The sequence below is a fragment of the Pollicipes pollicipes genome, unplaced genomic scaffold (assembly GCF_011947565.3).
Source record: "Pollicipes pollicipes isolate AB1234 unplaced genomic scaffold, Ppol_2.1 Scaffold_6686;HRSCAF=7923_pilon_pilon_pilon, whole genome shotgun sequence".
NCBI lineage: Eukaryota > Metazoa > Arthropoda > Thecostraca > Pollicipedomorpha > Pollicipedidae > Pollicipes > Pollicipes pollicipes.
In genome coordinates, this window is record NW_023596921.1 from 34,542,150 (window position 1) to 34,558,108 (window position 15,959).

A 15,959-nucleotide genomic window follows, 5' to 3' on the forward strand; every position below is an offset into this window, starting at 1 on the left:
GCATGTTGTGACCTTGACGTTTGTCTTGAAGACACCAGGGCGAGCTTTATTTGGGCACGCCCCCGTTCCACTCCACCCTTTCAGAGGCATCCTTGTGCCTATGCTTATCTCACTAACATAATGCATAATTCAAGCTCAAATTTGTGTCAGACCAGGACTTGTTACAACCTCGTCACAGATCAGGGCCAGTAGGAAGCGAACCGGAAACCCACACTTCATCGAACGTATGGAGTGGCAAAACAAAATTGGCTTACCGTGCTCAGTATCGTTGCGACCTTTTGGCTAATTCGTACGAGCTTGAAAGACCACACCACGTAGGCCGCACGGTCACAGCGGCATTTGTCGATGTGTGCGTGTGTTCTGATGCGTTTTGGTTTAATACTTCGCGCGCAGGTAATACAACTTCTGATCTGGTAGCTTTATAAAATATTTGTTATATAAAGTGGAAATTTCATGCCTGCTAGAATAAATACGCGTTCGGCGAGTGTGTTAGATTTAGGGCCTTGGTGTTGGGTATTTGTGGGGAGGGATTGTGAGAGAGGACGTTGCTCTTTGCTGATATAGGTAAAAAGAGGTAAATGATTATGCTAGCAGTGTTTGAAACTTCTGTTTCGTCTGTTCTTACGAAAATAACGTAGTTTGCATGCTTGATTCGGTTGATTTATAGCGCTCCAATACCGGGCAGAGTCCTGTGACCAGCATCGAGCATGTCTCCATCAAATCCATGTAACTCGATTTCAAGAAGGCCTTTGACCCAGACTGTTTAAACGCAGCTTTGCCGAACGTGTCGGGTGCAGCAGTGGTAGGAAAATTATGTCAGTGATTTCAGAGCATGCTTGCCAAATCAGGGTGGTCAGGATCAAGTGCACAATCATTGCCAATATCAGTGCATAGGGTGGTGCTCAACAGATTATTTTGTGTTAAAGAGAATGTCAGGCAAAAGCGTTTCAAGCATTTTTAATGAAAACAAATAAGGTTGTTTTCATTGCTACTATACTGTGCAATATTGGATATAAGTTAAGATTCAGCACCATTTGGTGCACATGTACCAGGTTGAATGCACCTATTTGGAGAATGCACTAGGCATTCAGGACAGTACATATATTTATTGCTGAGTGACCTTGGATGAGGTTTCTTGCAACCAGTGGGTCTCATAACTAAGTTTAAGCTAAGTCTTTCTGCCAGTGCAGTTCTGCAGTATAAACTTTAGTTGAGGTGCCCTAAAACTCCAATCAACAACAACAATAACAGAGTAAACTTTGTTGCATTTCTTGTTTTCATAGCCAGGCCTTCTGGTTTGTTATAAAAATAGTGTTTCTTTAAATCAGCTCAGAACATATATTTTAGGTGACTGTAAAGGTGCTGAAACATGTAAGATAGATCGTGATAAAGTGGTAATTTGACTGCCTATTTATGAGACCATTTTTACTTGGACTTGCTGTCTGCCAGCTGCTCATTATTGCCATTAAGTCAGATTTTAAAAATGCATTGTTTTCTGAGTATGTTCTTTGCTGCAGTAACATTGCAGCAAAAATTTCAGTGCACACATGCCATGAGCACAGCTGTTAGAGTTTGGTGCCTGGTCAGCACCAGTGTTAATGTATAGAAGCTAATGTTGCAAATAATCATGATGATGCAAATATAATTTCAGGCAAATTATCCAGGTCATTTTCTTGTGACAAAAAGTAAAATCCAGCCCACTTTGGACTGACCTAAGTTGAGCTCACATGAGTACAAGGATGACACCTAGGGTCTGTTCCTGCTACTCCCTACCCAAAAGGATGGCATGAGTCTGGAGGAGGTTAGAGGAGTGCTCAATCTGTGCCAAATCTGCCATGACTGAAACAGTTTTGGAGGAGATATGAGCTGTATGTGCACAAATTAACAGTCTTGACACTAACAAATAGTGTGGGGTATTAAAAGTGCAGAAAAATATGTATTTCATATGGTATGTTTGCATGATAGATAATAATTGCATCTGTATAATAAGTATCAAAATGCCATCCACTGTCTAAAAAGTTAAAAACATCTATCTAGCTATCTAGCTACTATCCAGTTAAAAAGCTATGTACCTGCACCAGCACCAATCCCTAATCCACCCATACTAATGCCAAATCAACCCTTTTCCTTTTTCTGCTGTCACAACAATTCAAGCCTAAAAGACACATGAATGCACCACTGATGTCTGTCACAGCCTTTTCCAAACCCATTGAAAGAACAGGGGGAAGAGGTTGGAGGAGCAGCAAGAATAATCAAATCCATTTGGAGAAGGTTGGAGGTGTGATGGAAATAGGCCCACTGGTATTTGGCACAGTGGATGTATTTTGTTCTGCCTGGCCACTGACCAGTACAGAGCTGGGGAGTGAGAGGTCCATTTTCATGTTGTAGCTGGGTTGCCTCTGGTACAAGGCAAAGCTGGCTGCTGGGCCTATTGCTCAAAGCCAGTGTTCAAGTGATTAGTGCTCATGCCACCAGCTCAAATAACATGGGTGGTAGACACCTTATTCCTTTGCTTGGGCCTGTTGTTGTCATGAGGTGAGTCCTCTATGTAGTCTGGTATGCCCAAGAACATGTTGCCTGGTTGTTACTATGTTATTTCTGCTATGTGGTGCTGATGAAAGGTGTATGACAGGATGCTTTTGTAACTTGACATACTGGAAAAGGTAAACCAGATTTGGCCTGGCCAGTGAGGTTAAGAATCCATTGAAAGTTTGTGCTAAGGTAGGTCTGATGTAAAATTTAAGGAAACCTTTTTGTGTGACATGCAACAAAGATTACTGTTTTAAATGCTCATCAGCCTGCTAAAGGTATGCACATTCATTGCCAGGTTTTATTACAGAAATTGAGGGTCATGCTGGCAAACATGGTTAAAATGGTGAAAGGTGTGCAAAATTTTGTCACATGTCATCACAGGGTGTCATTTTTCACAGGATGGCAGGTATCCTTGCCCCATTCCCTGCTGGCAGGCATAGGGCAAAAGTATGTATTTGCTGCTCCCATTTTGGGAGGCCCTTTAATCCAGGCTGAAAAAGTTTTGCAGTCACACATATGTTACCCAAATTTGAATCAAGGAGGCCCTGTAGATGAGCTAGGATGTTCTTAATTGGGTTCAAAAGACTGTTCTCAGTATCAAAAGGCCTTGTTTCTGGATTAGAAAGCCCCTTTATAAATGAGTTAGGTCCTGATTTGGATCAGGAGCCCTCATTTTGTGTTGAGGGGGAGGGGCTCTGGATACTGCCTTTATGGATTAGAAGGCCCTTGTGAATTAGGAGGCACCGACTATGAACCTGGAAGTCCTGGTTCTGGATCAGGAGGTTTCTTCATCATATGAAATTGTCTTTTAAGATGCCCCTGTTCTGGATTAGAAGGCCCTTGTTGGGATTAAAGAAGTCCTTCAGAAGTCTGTGGGTCTCTGATTCGCGCCATAGTTCATGATCATTCCACCTCCAATAAGACATATAGCCATGCCAAATCATTTTTATATGCACTCTGATATACACGTTTTCCGCCACTTCGCAAATTCCCTAATAAAACAATGACCACACCATATATACTCAAAACGGGAACACTCGGGCATTTCAAATAAACATTTGTCGACAGTCATGACAAGTCTGGTTCTGAAAAAAGACATTGGGCGGCAAATGGCAAACCACACCACATGAAAAGAAAGTACGCTTTTTGCAACTGTCTTCTGTCAGCCTGTGTAATAAACATATTCCTAGCAGAAACATAGTAGAAGCCTGCGCTATTATTTCGATAGAGGCATGTTGCCGAAATATCAACTCATCTATCTTGCCATTCTGGTTTTTGTCCAAGGAATAAGGCTATCACTCCTGTCTTATCTATGTGAGTAATGTTCCTCGCAAATGCACTGAACAACTTTTCTGTGTTTGTGATCATTGCCGCGATGTCTTGAAACGTATACCACTTCGTTGAAATTGAAATTCTGAATAGTTCTTATGAGACCGGGAGTGTTGTACCTCGAGCTGTTTATGATATTCGGCCCGGTTCTGTTAGCTATGCTCTGTTTGGGATCTGCGACTATGGTCAGTGCTGTACAACGACCTGCAAGGACCGCGTGTGTGCCGCCAGGTGCCGGACCGTCTGACTAGCCCGCCTCCCGTCTGCTGCCGAGCTCCGCGCTGCCGCTGTCGCCGACTGACGTAAGGGTGAGGACAGAGCGGCGGCATGTCGGTGCCGGGCGGCGCCATGGCGACCGGCGGCGACGCCGGTGTCTCCAGCTCGCTGCCGCTGCCCTCCATCAAGACGTACGGCCTGTACACGGACGACAGCTACCGGCGCGGTCTGGCGCCGCCGCCGCCGCCCGTGCCTCCCACGCACGATACCTACTCCATGTTCGGCAGCGCCTTCTGCATGGACGACCCCATCATCCAGCCGCTGGAGAACCAGGTGAGCCGGCCGCCGCCGCCGCCGCCGCCAGCGGAGAGCAGAGCCACCCGGACCTGTGTTGAGCTGGGACGCTGACGTTGGGCGCTGTGGGACGTCTGCCACGGACCGTGGCATGGTTTTCGTCATTATGGCATCGTCTGTGCGTAAGAGGAGCTGGTTAATCTCGGCTATCCGCTCTTCGGCGCGGTCAGGCAGCGATGACGGTCCGCGGTTATTACAGACGGAATAGTTTTCGGACTTCGGACTGTCGCCCCTGCTAATAACGCTTTTGTTCTCACAACATTTTCGCCGTTTTTTTCTCCGGTGTTTGTCAGGACGACTTTACCAGTGTTAAACGCGATCTGATGCTGTTTGGCGTACAACCATGTGTTTCTTACGGCCGCAAAGTTTTCGACTGCTGCGAGCTTCGACCCTGCGATCTTGAGGTTCGCACGTCGAGAATAAACACTACGCTGCTGACGGAGATGGACGGTGAAGCATTAAACAATCCCTCTACTTGTCTTTAGAACCTCAGCAAAATTGTATCGGTTGTTGTAGACATATTGGGCTCATGTCTGTCATAGGTTGACTGATGTGGTTTGAAGCTGGCACTAAGCATGCCACTTTCTTGACGTATCGTTCGATCCATTGCGGCTGCTGGTGGATGCTAGTTCCTTCGACACTGGCCGGTGCTTTCCGTTCAGCCAGACATGCTCTGTTGTGCGCCGGTTGGCAGCCTTCCTGCTGTCACCGGCCGAACATTCAGTGCCGAGATTCATTGCCGTCCACATGTGGTGTATCAACGCGAGGCGAGTCAGCGCTGCCAGACAGGGTTTGGGTCGGACGGTCTTCGCATTGTTGCGGCGATTTAGCATGTGGCCGGGTGTACTGTATCTGTTTATGTCTGAAAGCGCCGAATGTTTGCAGGCTAAGCTCGTCTTGATTGGCGTACGCGGAGTGGGCGGCGGAAAGAAATTCCAAGAACCTGTTGCGGAATGCAGTGATTTGTGTGCTTATAGAGCAATCCAAGTGTGGTGTGCTGTTGTTGAAATCGTGTGCGAAGCCGCCGTTATGCCGTAAGAGTCTTGGCTATGTACAGTACACCATTTATTTTCACAGGGCATTAAACGGCTGTACCCGCTTAATTTTGACCACCGCAAGGAGCTGAAGAAGTTGAACCACTCGGTGCTGGCCAACTTCCTGGATCTGCTGGAGATCCTGATTCGGTGTCCAGACTCCAGCAAGCGGTTGGAGAAGATCGATGACATCAAGCTGCTGTTTATTCACATGCACCACCTTATCAACGAGTTCCGGCCGCACCAGGCGCGCGAGGCGCTCCGTGTCACCCTGGAGCTGCAGAAGCGACAGCGGCTGGACATCGCCAACCGGTTCCAGGTGACGTCTGCTGCCGCGCTCAGTCCAGACCTGACCCTGACGGGCGGCTCTGCTGCCGCGCTCAGTGCAGGTCTGACCCTGACAGACGGCTCTGCTGCCCGTACCTGACCCTGACGGGCGGCTCTGCTGCCGCGCTCAGTGCAGACCTGACCCTGGGAGGTGGCTCTGCTGCCGCGCTCAGTGCAGGTCTGACCCTGACAGACGGCTCTGCTGCCCGGAGCTGACCCTGACGGGCGGCTCTGCTGCCGCGCTCAGTGCAGGTCTGACCCTGACAGGCGGCTCTGCTGCCGCGCTCAGTGCAGGTCTGACCCTGACAGACGGCTCTGCTGCCCGGACCTGACCCTGACAGGCGGCTCTGCTGCCGCGCTCAGTGCAGACCTGACCCTGGGAGGTGGCTCTGCTGCCGCGCTCAGTGACAAGGGCCACACCGCCTGCGTCCGGGGGGCATGGCGTGCTTGCCGTGTATTTCGTACGTCAGTTCCCCGGGGGGCTGCCGAGCTGGTGTGGCAGCGCGTTCGACCCTGGCCGTATGGCGTGGCGGGCTCGAGCGGGGCTACGGCGCCGATGTGGGGCCGTCCGCTGCGCCATCTACATGTGGTGTGGGTGCAATGGCGGCCGTTTGAGTTACGTGCGGAGTCGAGTAAGCCAAAGACATTTATTGCGTGTAGCCGGATCAGCACGGGCGTGGTGATTCAGACCGGCGAACCCTGTCAGGATCTGGTGAGTCAATCGCAATCTGGATTACCTGGGTTAGCCGTAATGCTCGGATGTTTGTCAGTCCTGAACTTGCCATGCCTGCCGAACATGGTACTGAATCATGAGACGCCCGCCAGACATTGCACGAGTGATGGGACGCCCGCGCCCCGTCCTTAGGGCGCATCTCGCACCTCAAAAGACCGAGGTCTCGCGCCGCGCGGTACACAGACCTCATGGCAGCAGCCGTTGCCAGCGGGTGCGGCATCGCCTTCGCCAGGTGATGCGTGCCCCCCCCCCCCCCCTCCCCGCACAACCGGCGCTGCTCCCAGCCGCGCCCGAATGTGACAGGGTGCTGATCTTGCCCGCGTTGTATACAGCCGCACCTTGACCAGGTGAGGGTGCCCTGACGTGGACTGCGTCGTTTCCAGCTGCATCTGGACAAGGTGCTCGACACGGTGAACGGCGCGCTGCAGGCCCTGCCCAGCGGCGACGAGTTCGACTCGAAGCTGCTGGTGCCGACGGAGGCGGCGCCGCGGCCGAGCGCCGACGCCGCCGCCGAGCCGGCCGATGAGCTCGCCCGGCTCGACGCCGTCATGTGTCAGATCATGGACGCCACGTAGGCGGCCGGGACGAGAGTGCCGTCCGGTCCCCGTCGCTGTGCCCGGCAGAGGGTGGCGGTGCCGGGCCAGTACACGGACGTTGTTGTGTTGAGCGCACCTGCGGACCGGAGCTGGCCGAGCCGGTCTGTGCTGGTGTCCGTCTGTCGATCGGAGCTGGCCGTGCTGTGCTGGTATTGGTCTGTGGACCGGAGCTGGCCGTGCTGTGCTGGTATCCGTCTGCGGAACGGAGCTGGCCGTGCTGTGCTGGTATCCGTCTGCGGACCGGAGCTGGCCGTGCTGTGCTGGTATCCGTCTGCGGACCGGAGCTGGCCGAGCCGGACTGTGCTGGTACCCGTCTGCGGACCGGAGCTGGCCATGCTGTGCTGGTATCCGTCTGCGAACCGGAGCTGGCCGTGCTGTACTGGTATCGGTCTGCGGACCGGAACTGGCCGAGCCGGACTGTGCTGGTACCCGTCTGCGGGCCGGAGGTGACCGAGCCAGGCTGTGCTGGTATCGGTCTGCGGACCGGAGCTGACCGAGCAGGGCTGTGCTGGTATCGGTCTGCGGACCGGAGCTGGCCGAGCCGGGTTGTGCTGGTACCCGGCTGCGGGCCGGAGCTGGCCGAGCCGGGCTGTGCTGGTACCCGGCTGCTGGCCGGAGCTGGCCGAGCCGGGCTGTGCTGGTACCCGGCTGTGGACCGGAGCTGGCCGAGCCTGTGTAGCCGTGTATCCGATCGGCGGTCCACGCCGCTGGCCAGCTGTCCGCTCGCCGTGAGAACGACAGCCAGGCGGCAGCCGCTGAGGCGGGCCGCGTCTCAGTGTCAGCACACACATGTGGATACGAACCCCGCGGAGCGAGCGCGTGCGCCTGCTCGCCGCGGCCTCACCCCGCTGTCGGGCTGGTGGAATCGGACGCGTGTGATGGCTGGCAACTCTGACTGCACGGCGTGGTGGTGAGAGGTTGAAAGCGGCGAGGCAGCTGTTTTTGACGTGTGATGGGCCGCGCGTCGTGAATAGGTAATTGCATTGCACAGTTTGCAGACAGCTCCCGAGTCTGTGGTTACCTACATTTACCTCCATACTTTGTGCGTCAATAGCTCAGGTAAGGAGGAAGCTCATCTTAGCGAGCCGCTTGCACGTGTCTCACCATTGGCCGAGCGTGCAGTGCTAGCCATGGTAACATGGGCAGGCTGTGGCCATGACCTTGACATGTCATGGTCATTGTCCAGCTCTGACACTGTCACGTGACGGTGATGGATGCTGAGGCGACTTGTCGGCCCCGCGGGGCCAGCGAGCTACACCTTTAGGCCTACCACAAACGGCAGCACCGATTAAATAAAACATGCCCTCGCTCCGGCCAGTGAGTGGTGAAATAGCGTGGCGTGTTCTTGATCTTCACGTTTGCTCGCCGGATCGGCCAGCCGCCCCACGTCGGTTCGTGTCCCGCTCACCCCATGTACAGCCGAGCCGCGCTCGCCCCGTCTACGCGTGACCCACCAACTAATACCGGCACAGCAGCAGCGGGCAGCGGTGTCAGTACCATGGCGGGTCAGTGACAACTCCGGCGCCGTCGGCAAACCAGTGTACAGTCACTTGATCCTGGCAGCTCGCAGACACACACGGACTGGCGCAGGAACATCTTTCTCCATGAAATGGATGTATTGAAAATTGTCTCGGGATAGCACGTGGGATGAATGTGTGTGCGCGCACGCGATCTACGTTTATCGGGAAAGTGTGCTGTTTTAATTAGAAATGTCTGCGGCAAATGAGATGAGCTGTACCCGATATCGAGCAAATCAATTCATTTTCAGTACTTTGAAGACGAGAGGGAGTTACAGTAATGCATTTCATCAAAACAATGGTGATTGCAGCCAATGTGGCAAATTCCGTTTCATCTCACCCGTCCGAGAGACGCGCGGTGTATATCCACACAAAGCCGAGATGAACCAACGCATCGTGCCTGTGCCATGTCTGCAGCCCACCACTTCCGCGGCACACCCAGACCAGCTTATCTCTGACGTTATTTGTGGCGGGCATATCCATGTCCCTACGGGACATCTGACGATGACCTATCGCTCTCACGCAAAGCACGCTCATGAGCGCGGGCACATCCACGACACTCCAATGAAATGATTCGCATTTCATCGCACTATGCCACACGCGCCGCTCGTCGAGAGAGTTCGCATCTTCGCCACCAGGGGCAAGTACGTGCCAGCACTTGGCGAGGATCGCGACGATACCGGGGCGAGAACCCGGGCTAACCGCGCTTTCGACAAGGCCGGGGATGCGAGAACACACGCAGCGACTGACGCACGCAGGACCCCCGCGGCGGCGGACGCGGCCGGCACCAGCACTCGACGTCCGTCCGTCCAGCACCGCACGCGGCGCGCTCACGGCTTGGTGCGCTTCTTCTTGAGCGACGGCTTTTCGAAGATCTGTTTGACGCCGCCGGCTTGCACGTTGAAGAACTTGGCGTTTTGCGCCGTCTCGACGGCCCACGCCGAGTCGAACGACGTGGTGTCCTGCTCCACCAGGTGTGTGTACTTGGTGCGTCCGCTCCGGCCGAAGTTCTTGACCTGCCGGGACGAGGATGCAGCCGTCACACATGCCCGCCACGTGCAGAGGGTGACGGGGGGAGGGGGCGCATGGACAGTCAAGAGGAACGGCGTACAGCCATACTTGGGGTAGAAGCGCCGCGGGTCTCTCGGTACGCGCAAAAGTCACAGAAGAATGGTCGCAATGGTCACCAGATTCAGTTTTAATTTGCAACAACAGCAGCAGGAATAAGTGGATGCTAGTGTTAGCGGTCCCTTGTGCTACGGCTGGGTAGTAACGTGCACTCCTGTTCCCTGTCAACTGGGCGGCTGATCTGTAGAACAAGAATTGACGCCCGACCCCGTGTCCGAAGCGTGGCGACGGCTGGCGGTGGAGTAAGACTGGCAGCCCGGTCCCGCGGCCGGGCGGCGCTGGGACTGACCTGCATGACCTTGGGCAGCACCGTCTTGTCGAAGCGGTCCTCGAGCGTGGTGCCCGAGAAGTCGCGGCGGTACACGCCCTCCTCGCGGTCCATGAAGAACGCGCCGCGATGGTAGTACTTCTGCAGGAACTTGTACTTGCCCTTGGCCGCCTTGTTGGTGATCTGCTTGGGGTTGTTGCGGGCCTCGGCACGACGCTCCTCCTCGGTCATGTTGCGCAGCCGCTCCAGCTCCAGTCGCTCCCTCTCCAGGCTGGCGGTGCAGAGCAGGCGGCGGCGTCAGACGGCGGGCGGGACTGGCCGGTCGGCACGGCGCCGGGGCGAGGCGCGACGAGAGTGAGCCGTGAGCGCCGGGTGGGCAGTGCGGAGGATGGCAGCCGACGACACAGAAACATCATCCGGGGACGTAAGACAAGACGGGCCCTCAACTACATAGAAACACTGGACCTCAAGAAACACACACAAATGGTCTTAGAAGAGAGGAGTCGCCACCGCGCGACTTGTCGACCAACATGCTGAAGAAAGCTCAGCGTTATGTTACGTAATCAAACGTAGACTGCGGACAGACTCCATAACCGCAGCGTTACCAATTTCAATGCTGCAACTTTTCGCAGCGCTGAAAATAAGCTGTTAAGTATGTAAACGTTTGATAAAAGAGGTTGTTCACCTGAACTAAACTAAAGTCGCTTGGTAAATGGCGTGATTTTTATGCTGAATTTTAACATTAAAATCATCGACCGTCCAATGTGGACAATAACTGACAACAGCTGTATGACCACGGACAGGTGGGAGAGCACGAGATACAAAACATGTGATGGAAACATCACACTGGCCTGCCTGGTTCCATACATGCAGGGCAAACACAACATCTCAGGATGTATCCTGGGTATGAACAAACAAAACAAAGATACACAGCCACAAACCAGGCCTAAGCGAGCAGAACACTGGAATAGGCGACAGCCTAAGACTTAACACTGGGGATGAGAAGAGCAAAACACAACATATTAAAATGTCAGCGACCTCGGCACGGGGCGCGCGGCCGCGGCGGAGCGTTGGGGGGTGTGGGTGGGGGGGTACTCACGCTTCACGCTCCTCCTTGTCACGCTTTATCCGCTTCAGTTCGCGCAGCTTCCATAGCTCGTAGTCCGCCTCGTCGTTCTCGTCGTCGGTGTCGATGGCGAACGACGGGTCGACGTCGACCGATGTCTGCTGCTCCTTCCGAATGTCCGACTCCACCATCTGACCGGGGCATCGCGGTTTCCGGTCAGTCACTTACGCTCCGTCGGCCGCCTGACTTGGCTCCACTATCACACGCTAGCTGCCTGCTAGAGTCCGTGCAAAAGCGCATACAATCACGTCCATCAATGCCACTGATCAATGTCAGCCCACCAGACCAGCGTCAGCATCTTGACAGCTCAAGTCCGTTGTCGCGATGGAGGCCGCATGTGTGTGCCGGCCAAAAACGGGAGGGGCCTCTTTTGGATTGTTAGTCACGAAACAGAAGTCTGAATTACTCGATCACATGTTGTCGCGAATATCTCGGCGTTGATACCTTTCTCCACGTAAAAACAACAAATCCCAGTGCTGTGTAAAGGGTCGCGCATTGGCCACTTTGGGAGTTGGAGAACGAACTAAAACACCGAGGCGACCAGCCGCCCAGCTGAGGCGGATTCCGCTGGGGCCGCCTCACCTTGAGGGTGTCCCGACGGCGCTCCTCCGCCATCTTGCGCGCCTCCAGCTCGGCCTGCTTCTGCTTCACCGCCTGCCGCTCCTTCTCCTGCACCGTGATCCGGTCCTGCAACAGCAGCGCCGCACAGCGCCCGTATGAGCCCGACGCAGCCGCTCCGGCTGCGCCAAGGGCACGCTGTCGCATCACCGGAGCCGCCAGTCAAACACCGGCACCCGAGTGGCCATGACAGGCCTATGTGGGGTCTACTGGCCGATGTGTCGGGCCCATTTGGCAGCTAACGACCGGGTTGCATCTAATCCCCCTGTGGCCCTGTGCCCACCATTCCACAACACGCTCCGCTGCAGGCGATTAAAATACAAATTGTTCTGCATCGTACAAACGTCTGTTTGCGCAAACACTGTGTCGACCAAAGTTTGGCTGCCTACCGGACGGTTTGAGTCTCACATACCTGACCCGGCGTCCCAGACTGAGCTATAGTAGACTACCCGCATACAGGTACACGGCACTGCAGCCGGCCCAGCGAGGCAGCCGGCCGACCGAGCACACGACACTGCAGCCGGCCGAGCGAGCATACGGCACTGCAACCGGCCGAGCGAGAATACGGCACTGCAGCCGGCCGACCGAGCACACGGCACTGCAGCCGGCCGCCCGAGCACACGCCACTGCAGCCGGCCGAGCGAGTACACGCCACTGCAGCCGGCCGAGCGAGCATACGGCACTGCAGCCGGCCGAGCGAGCATACGGCACTGCAGCCGGCCAACCCGCAATCATCGGCGGCGGCCAGCCGACCGGCCGCCGTCTGTGCTGTAACGGACCTGTTTCCTGACGAACACCGGCTTCAGCCGCGGACCCGTCTCTTCCTCCGAGTCTGTGTACTCCTCGTACTCAGAGCTGTCCTCCTCTTCCTCTTCCTCGTCTTCCGACTTCTTCTCTTCCTCTACCTCCATGAGTTCCTAAGCCGCGGAAAAAATCGTGATTGCTTAAGATTGTGTTCAGCAAAGCTAAACAGAGAAGAAGCCACAACTGCGATCACAGTGAGAAAACAACGAAGAATTCAACCAGATATGCAGATATTGCTTACATTGCAAGTGCTGGTAAGAAGTGGTGTACCATCAGATACCTTGGCATTGCAAGGCTTACTGTGCGATCCCGTCATGTGAAATATTCGCATCACAAATAGTCCCATGCATCTTACGTTCAGCAAACTATGCAATATTATTGTCATAAGCTAAAAGTGAAGTCAAGATGTTGCTGGTATGAAACAGCAGCGAATACTGTGCTCGGGCATGCTCAGCCCCAATGGCAAGTCATTCTAGACATGGATATTTACAGCGCACAAACGCACATTGCACCATATTCATAGCCTTGTACGAGCATTGCACAGAGCAGCCCGTGTCTTCGAACAGGCGTCGCAGACAAGCCAAACCAAATTCAAACCGTACCTCCTCCCTTTTGGCTTTTGCCATAGCCCTTTCGCGCAACATCTCTCGCTTCTTGACGATTTCATCATCGTCCAGGTCCTCCTCTGAGTCGCCAGAGTCTGACTCCTCATCTGAGGACTGCCTGCGTCGTCGCTGAAGATCCTCTTCACCATCATCGCTGTCCTCCAATACTTCGGGAGCATGAACCCTGGAATCGGAAAAGGGTGTTGTGACGTCGGTTACGGCGTTCGCTATGCTGAGCTGCTAATTGACATGGAAGCAGACCAACAGGACACCAACTGGGGTGCCCGCAGAGACCAACATGTAGGTATTCCAGCCACGCCACCTACACAACTTCGTCAGAGGCCTTAACTGGTGGACGGCCCTCGTAGCAGCCATCCCCCTGCAAACCCAGCGAAGTCTGCTCTCTTCAGTCCCCGCCGTCCCCGTCCCACCCCCCTCCAGTCGCCAGCCGCCCCACCCCCGCCGGAATCATCCCTCCCGCGGCTCTGTACCGTCTGCGGGGCGCGGTGTCGCTGCCGTCCGAGTCATGTGCTGCCTCCTCTTGTTGTTGCTGCTGCTGCTGCTGTTGCTCTTGCTGCTGCAGTCGCTGCAGGCGGCGCAGGCGCGGGTCGTCACGCTCCTGCTCCGTCAGCTCCAGCTCCTCGCCGGGCGCCGGCTGCTGCTGATTGGCCACGAACTCGTCGTCGGAGCCAAACTCCTCGTCCGAGGAGGGCGCGTAGTCGGGCCGCTTGCCGGTGACATAACGCTGCACCTTCACCTTCTGCATGTACACCTGACCTGCAGAACGACATTGGACAGTACAGAGACAGCAGACACCAGAGGGTGACATGTAGGCTGAAGTGTATGGCTAAGATAAAGCAACTGGTAAGCCAATAACTAGCTTTTATCACTAGGCCTAGAGCTAGCCATACAAAGATCTAGGTCAAGGTAAGTTGATGCCACCTTGCTTTCAATTGATAATGATATCCAAATATCTAAAAAGCCATCCATTTAAAATGACACAATTTTCCACCTAACCAAATGACACTTCCCAATCTAAAAATGACTGCAATGGTTTTCAAAGATAGCCAGTCACACATGTTGTTTATTAAAAACAAGTAGACCTAGTTTGGTAACTTGATTCGATGGAGATAAGCAGCTGATTGCTCAGTGGGATCAGAAAATGCTCAAGCACTGCTTACTGTGAGCTCTGATCACACAAATCTCTACAATGCAAAGTTTGGTAACTAATGTGTAGCAACAACTGCCCACGTTAGGAGGAAAACATCATACAAACATGGAAAGCCATTATACAGACAACCCATGTACCTTACGAGTCCCATGGGCATTGTCGATATTGGCCATTATAATTTGGAATCTGTATTTTAAACCTGTCAGACCACACCACCACCACATTCTGCCCATAACATAAAGGTGCTGTTCCAAATAGAATAGCCTCACTGCTCTTTCCCTAGCCATTACTCAAAATTTAAACACAGGTGGATATATCATGCACATTTTCAAACAAGCAATTTATACCTGACTTACAAGATGTGAATCTCAAACTATAAATTTATAAATGTATAAATATGCATGCCTATTTCCTTGCTGTATGTGGAAGATCATAATTGTTCTGGAAGCTTTGAATAGTTCCAATGACAAGGGATAGCATAAATTGGTCTTTAAAACAAACTGCTTCAAAGATGTGTTTGAATGCTTTGTTTTCTCATCCTGGCCATAGCATAATTTTGTCAGCATGTATGGGTCATCAGTAAACAAGAAACAATGCAACTTAAACATGAAAAGCTTATTAAGCACCATTGTAACAGGCTGCTTCTAGCTTTGCCATTCAGGCAACATGTGATGTGGGCAGCAGGAACACACTTTATTTGATGTTTTTTTTTTTACTTCAGATTTGCATCTCTCTAAACTGACCCTAAAACAGGCATTATACAAACAGGTTGAACCATTACAAGCTTGCACAACACCTGTGATATAAATAAGGCAACAGGTCATTGTATCTTTGACCATTGATAGTCCGACCATTCCAACCATCCTAAAACACAATACAATAAGTGAAAAATTAGGAACACTGCTCTTATGCCAGGCACAAACTTGCAACAATGGCAGGTGCTCTTTTATGCACATTCATCCACACTGATTGTTGCAGGCGGTTGTGGTCTAACAGCAAATGGTGAAAGCTCATGATGTCTTCCATGAGGTGACCATTTGAAACTTGCATAAGGCATTTCCTTATTTTACATACCCAATCTTCTTTTTATAAAACAGAACACTGGCTACCCACAAGCTGCTTACTTCAAACAATTCTCTTCTGTTACCTAAATAACCACTACAAGAAATGCTTACCTTTTTCATTTCTGATGGGGATGGCACCAGCAGTGGAGTTGATCTGTATCCCTATTTTGGATGGGTTATCCATTTTGATTGATTCAATATGCGATGCTCAATCAGATATAATCGCAAACAGCCTTCGTGGTCTTGCAACTAAGAAAACGTTTGCATCCAACGCACACCGCTGGAATGTTCAATTCTCTTCAGTTCAACGATTGAACATGTTCTGCCTTATTTGTACTAGCTACAAGGTGGTAAAACAAGCATCAAAGCTATCTGGAGTACCTTCACCTGCCAACTCCAAATCCCTACTTTCCAATTCAAATTGTAAGTATTGCTCCACTCTCAATGTCCTCGATCAGCGCTCTGCAGAGAGCGAGGGAACGTAGCATACTGTTCTTGGCTGCTTCGGTAGCTACCAGATTATCCTGAGGATTGTGC

General features: G+C 52.8%; 2 protein-coding genes across 3 annotated transcripts; one reads left to right on the top strand and one right to left on the bottom strand.

Moving 5' to 3' along the window:
- Positions 1–488: 488 nt before the first annotated feature.
- On the top strand, positions 489–8,454 carry MED7 (mediator complex subunit 7). 2 transcript variants are annotated; one of them, XM_037231166.1, is made up of 4 exons: positions 489–574; positions 4,093–4,410; positions 5,509–5,784; positions 6,909–8,454. In XM_037231166.1, exons 2-4 carry the CDS (start codon positions 4,189–4,191, stop codon positions 7,098–7,100), a joined length of 690 nt encoding a protein of 229 aa, XP_037087061.1. In that variant the 5' UTR covers positions 489–574; positions 4,093–4,188; the 3' UTR covers positions 7,101–8,454. The 2 variants fall into 2 exon arrangements, with proteins under 2 accessions (XP_037087061.1, XP_037087062.1); XM_037231167.1 differs by having other exon boundaries at positions 500–564.
- A 268-nt stretch (positions 8,455–8,722) lies between these two features.
- On the bottom strand, positions 8,723–15,898 carry Mfap1 (Microfibril-associated protein 1). Its single transcript, XM_037231165.1, has 8 exons — positions 15,534–15,898; positions 13,679–13,964; positions 13,185–13,371; positions 12,558–12,695; positions 11,743–11,847; positions 11,134–11,291; positions 10,056–10,305; positions 8,723–9,654 (listed from the first exon to the last, which is right to left on the bottom strand). The coding sequence occupies exons 1-8, from the start codon at positions 15,604–15,606 to the stop codon at positions 9,469–9,471; spliced, it is 1,383 nt and encodes a 460-aa protein (XP_037087060.1). The 5' UTR covers positions 15,607–15,898; the 3' UTR covers positions 8,723–9,468.
- Between the last annotated feature and the right edge of the window lie 61 nt (positions 15,899–15,959).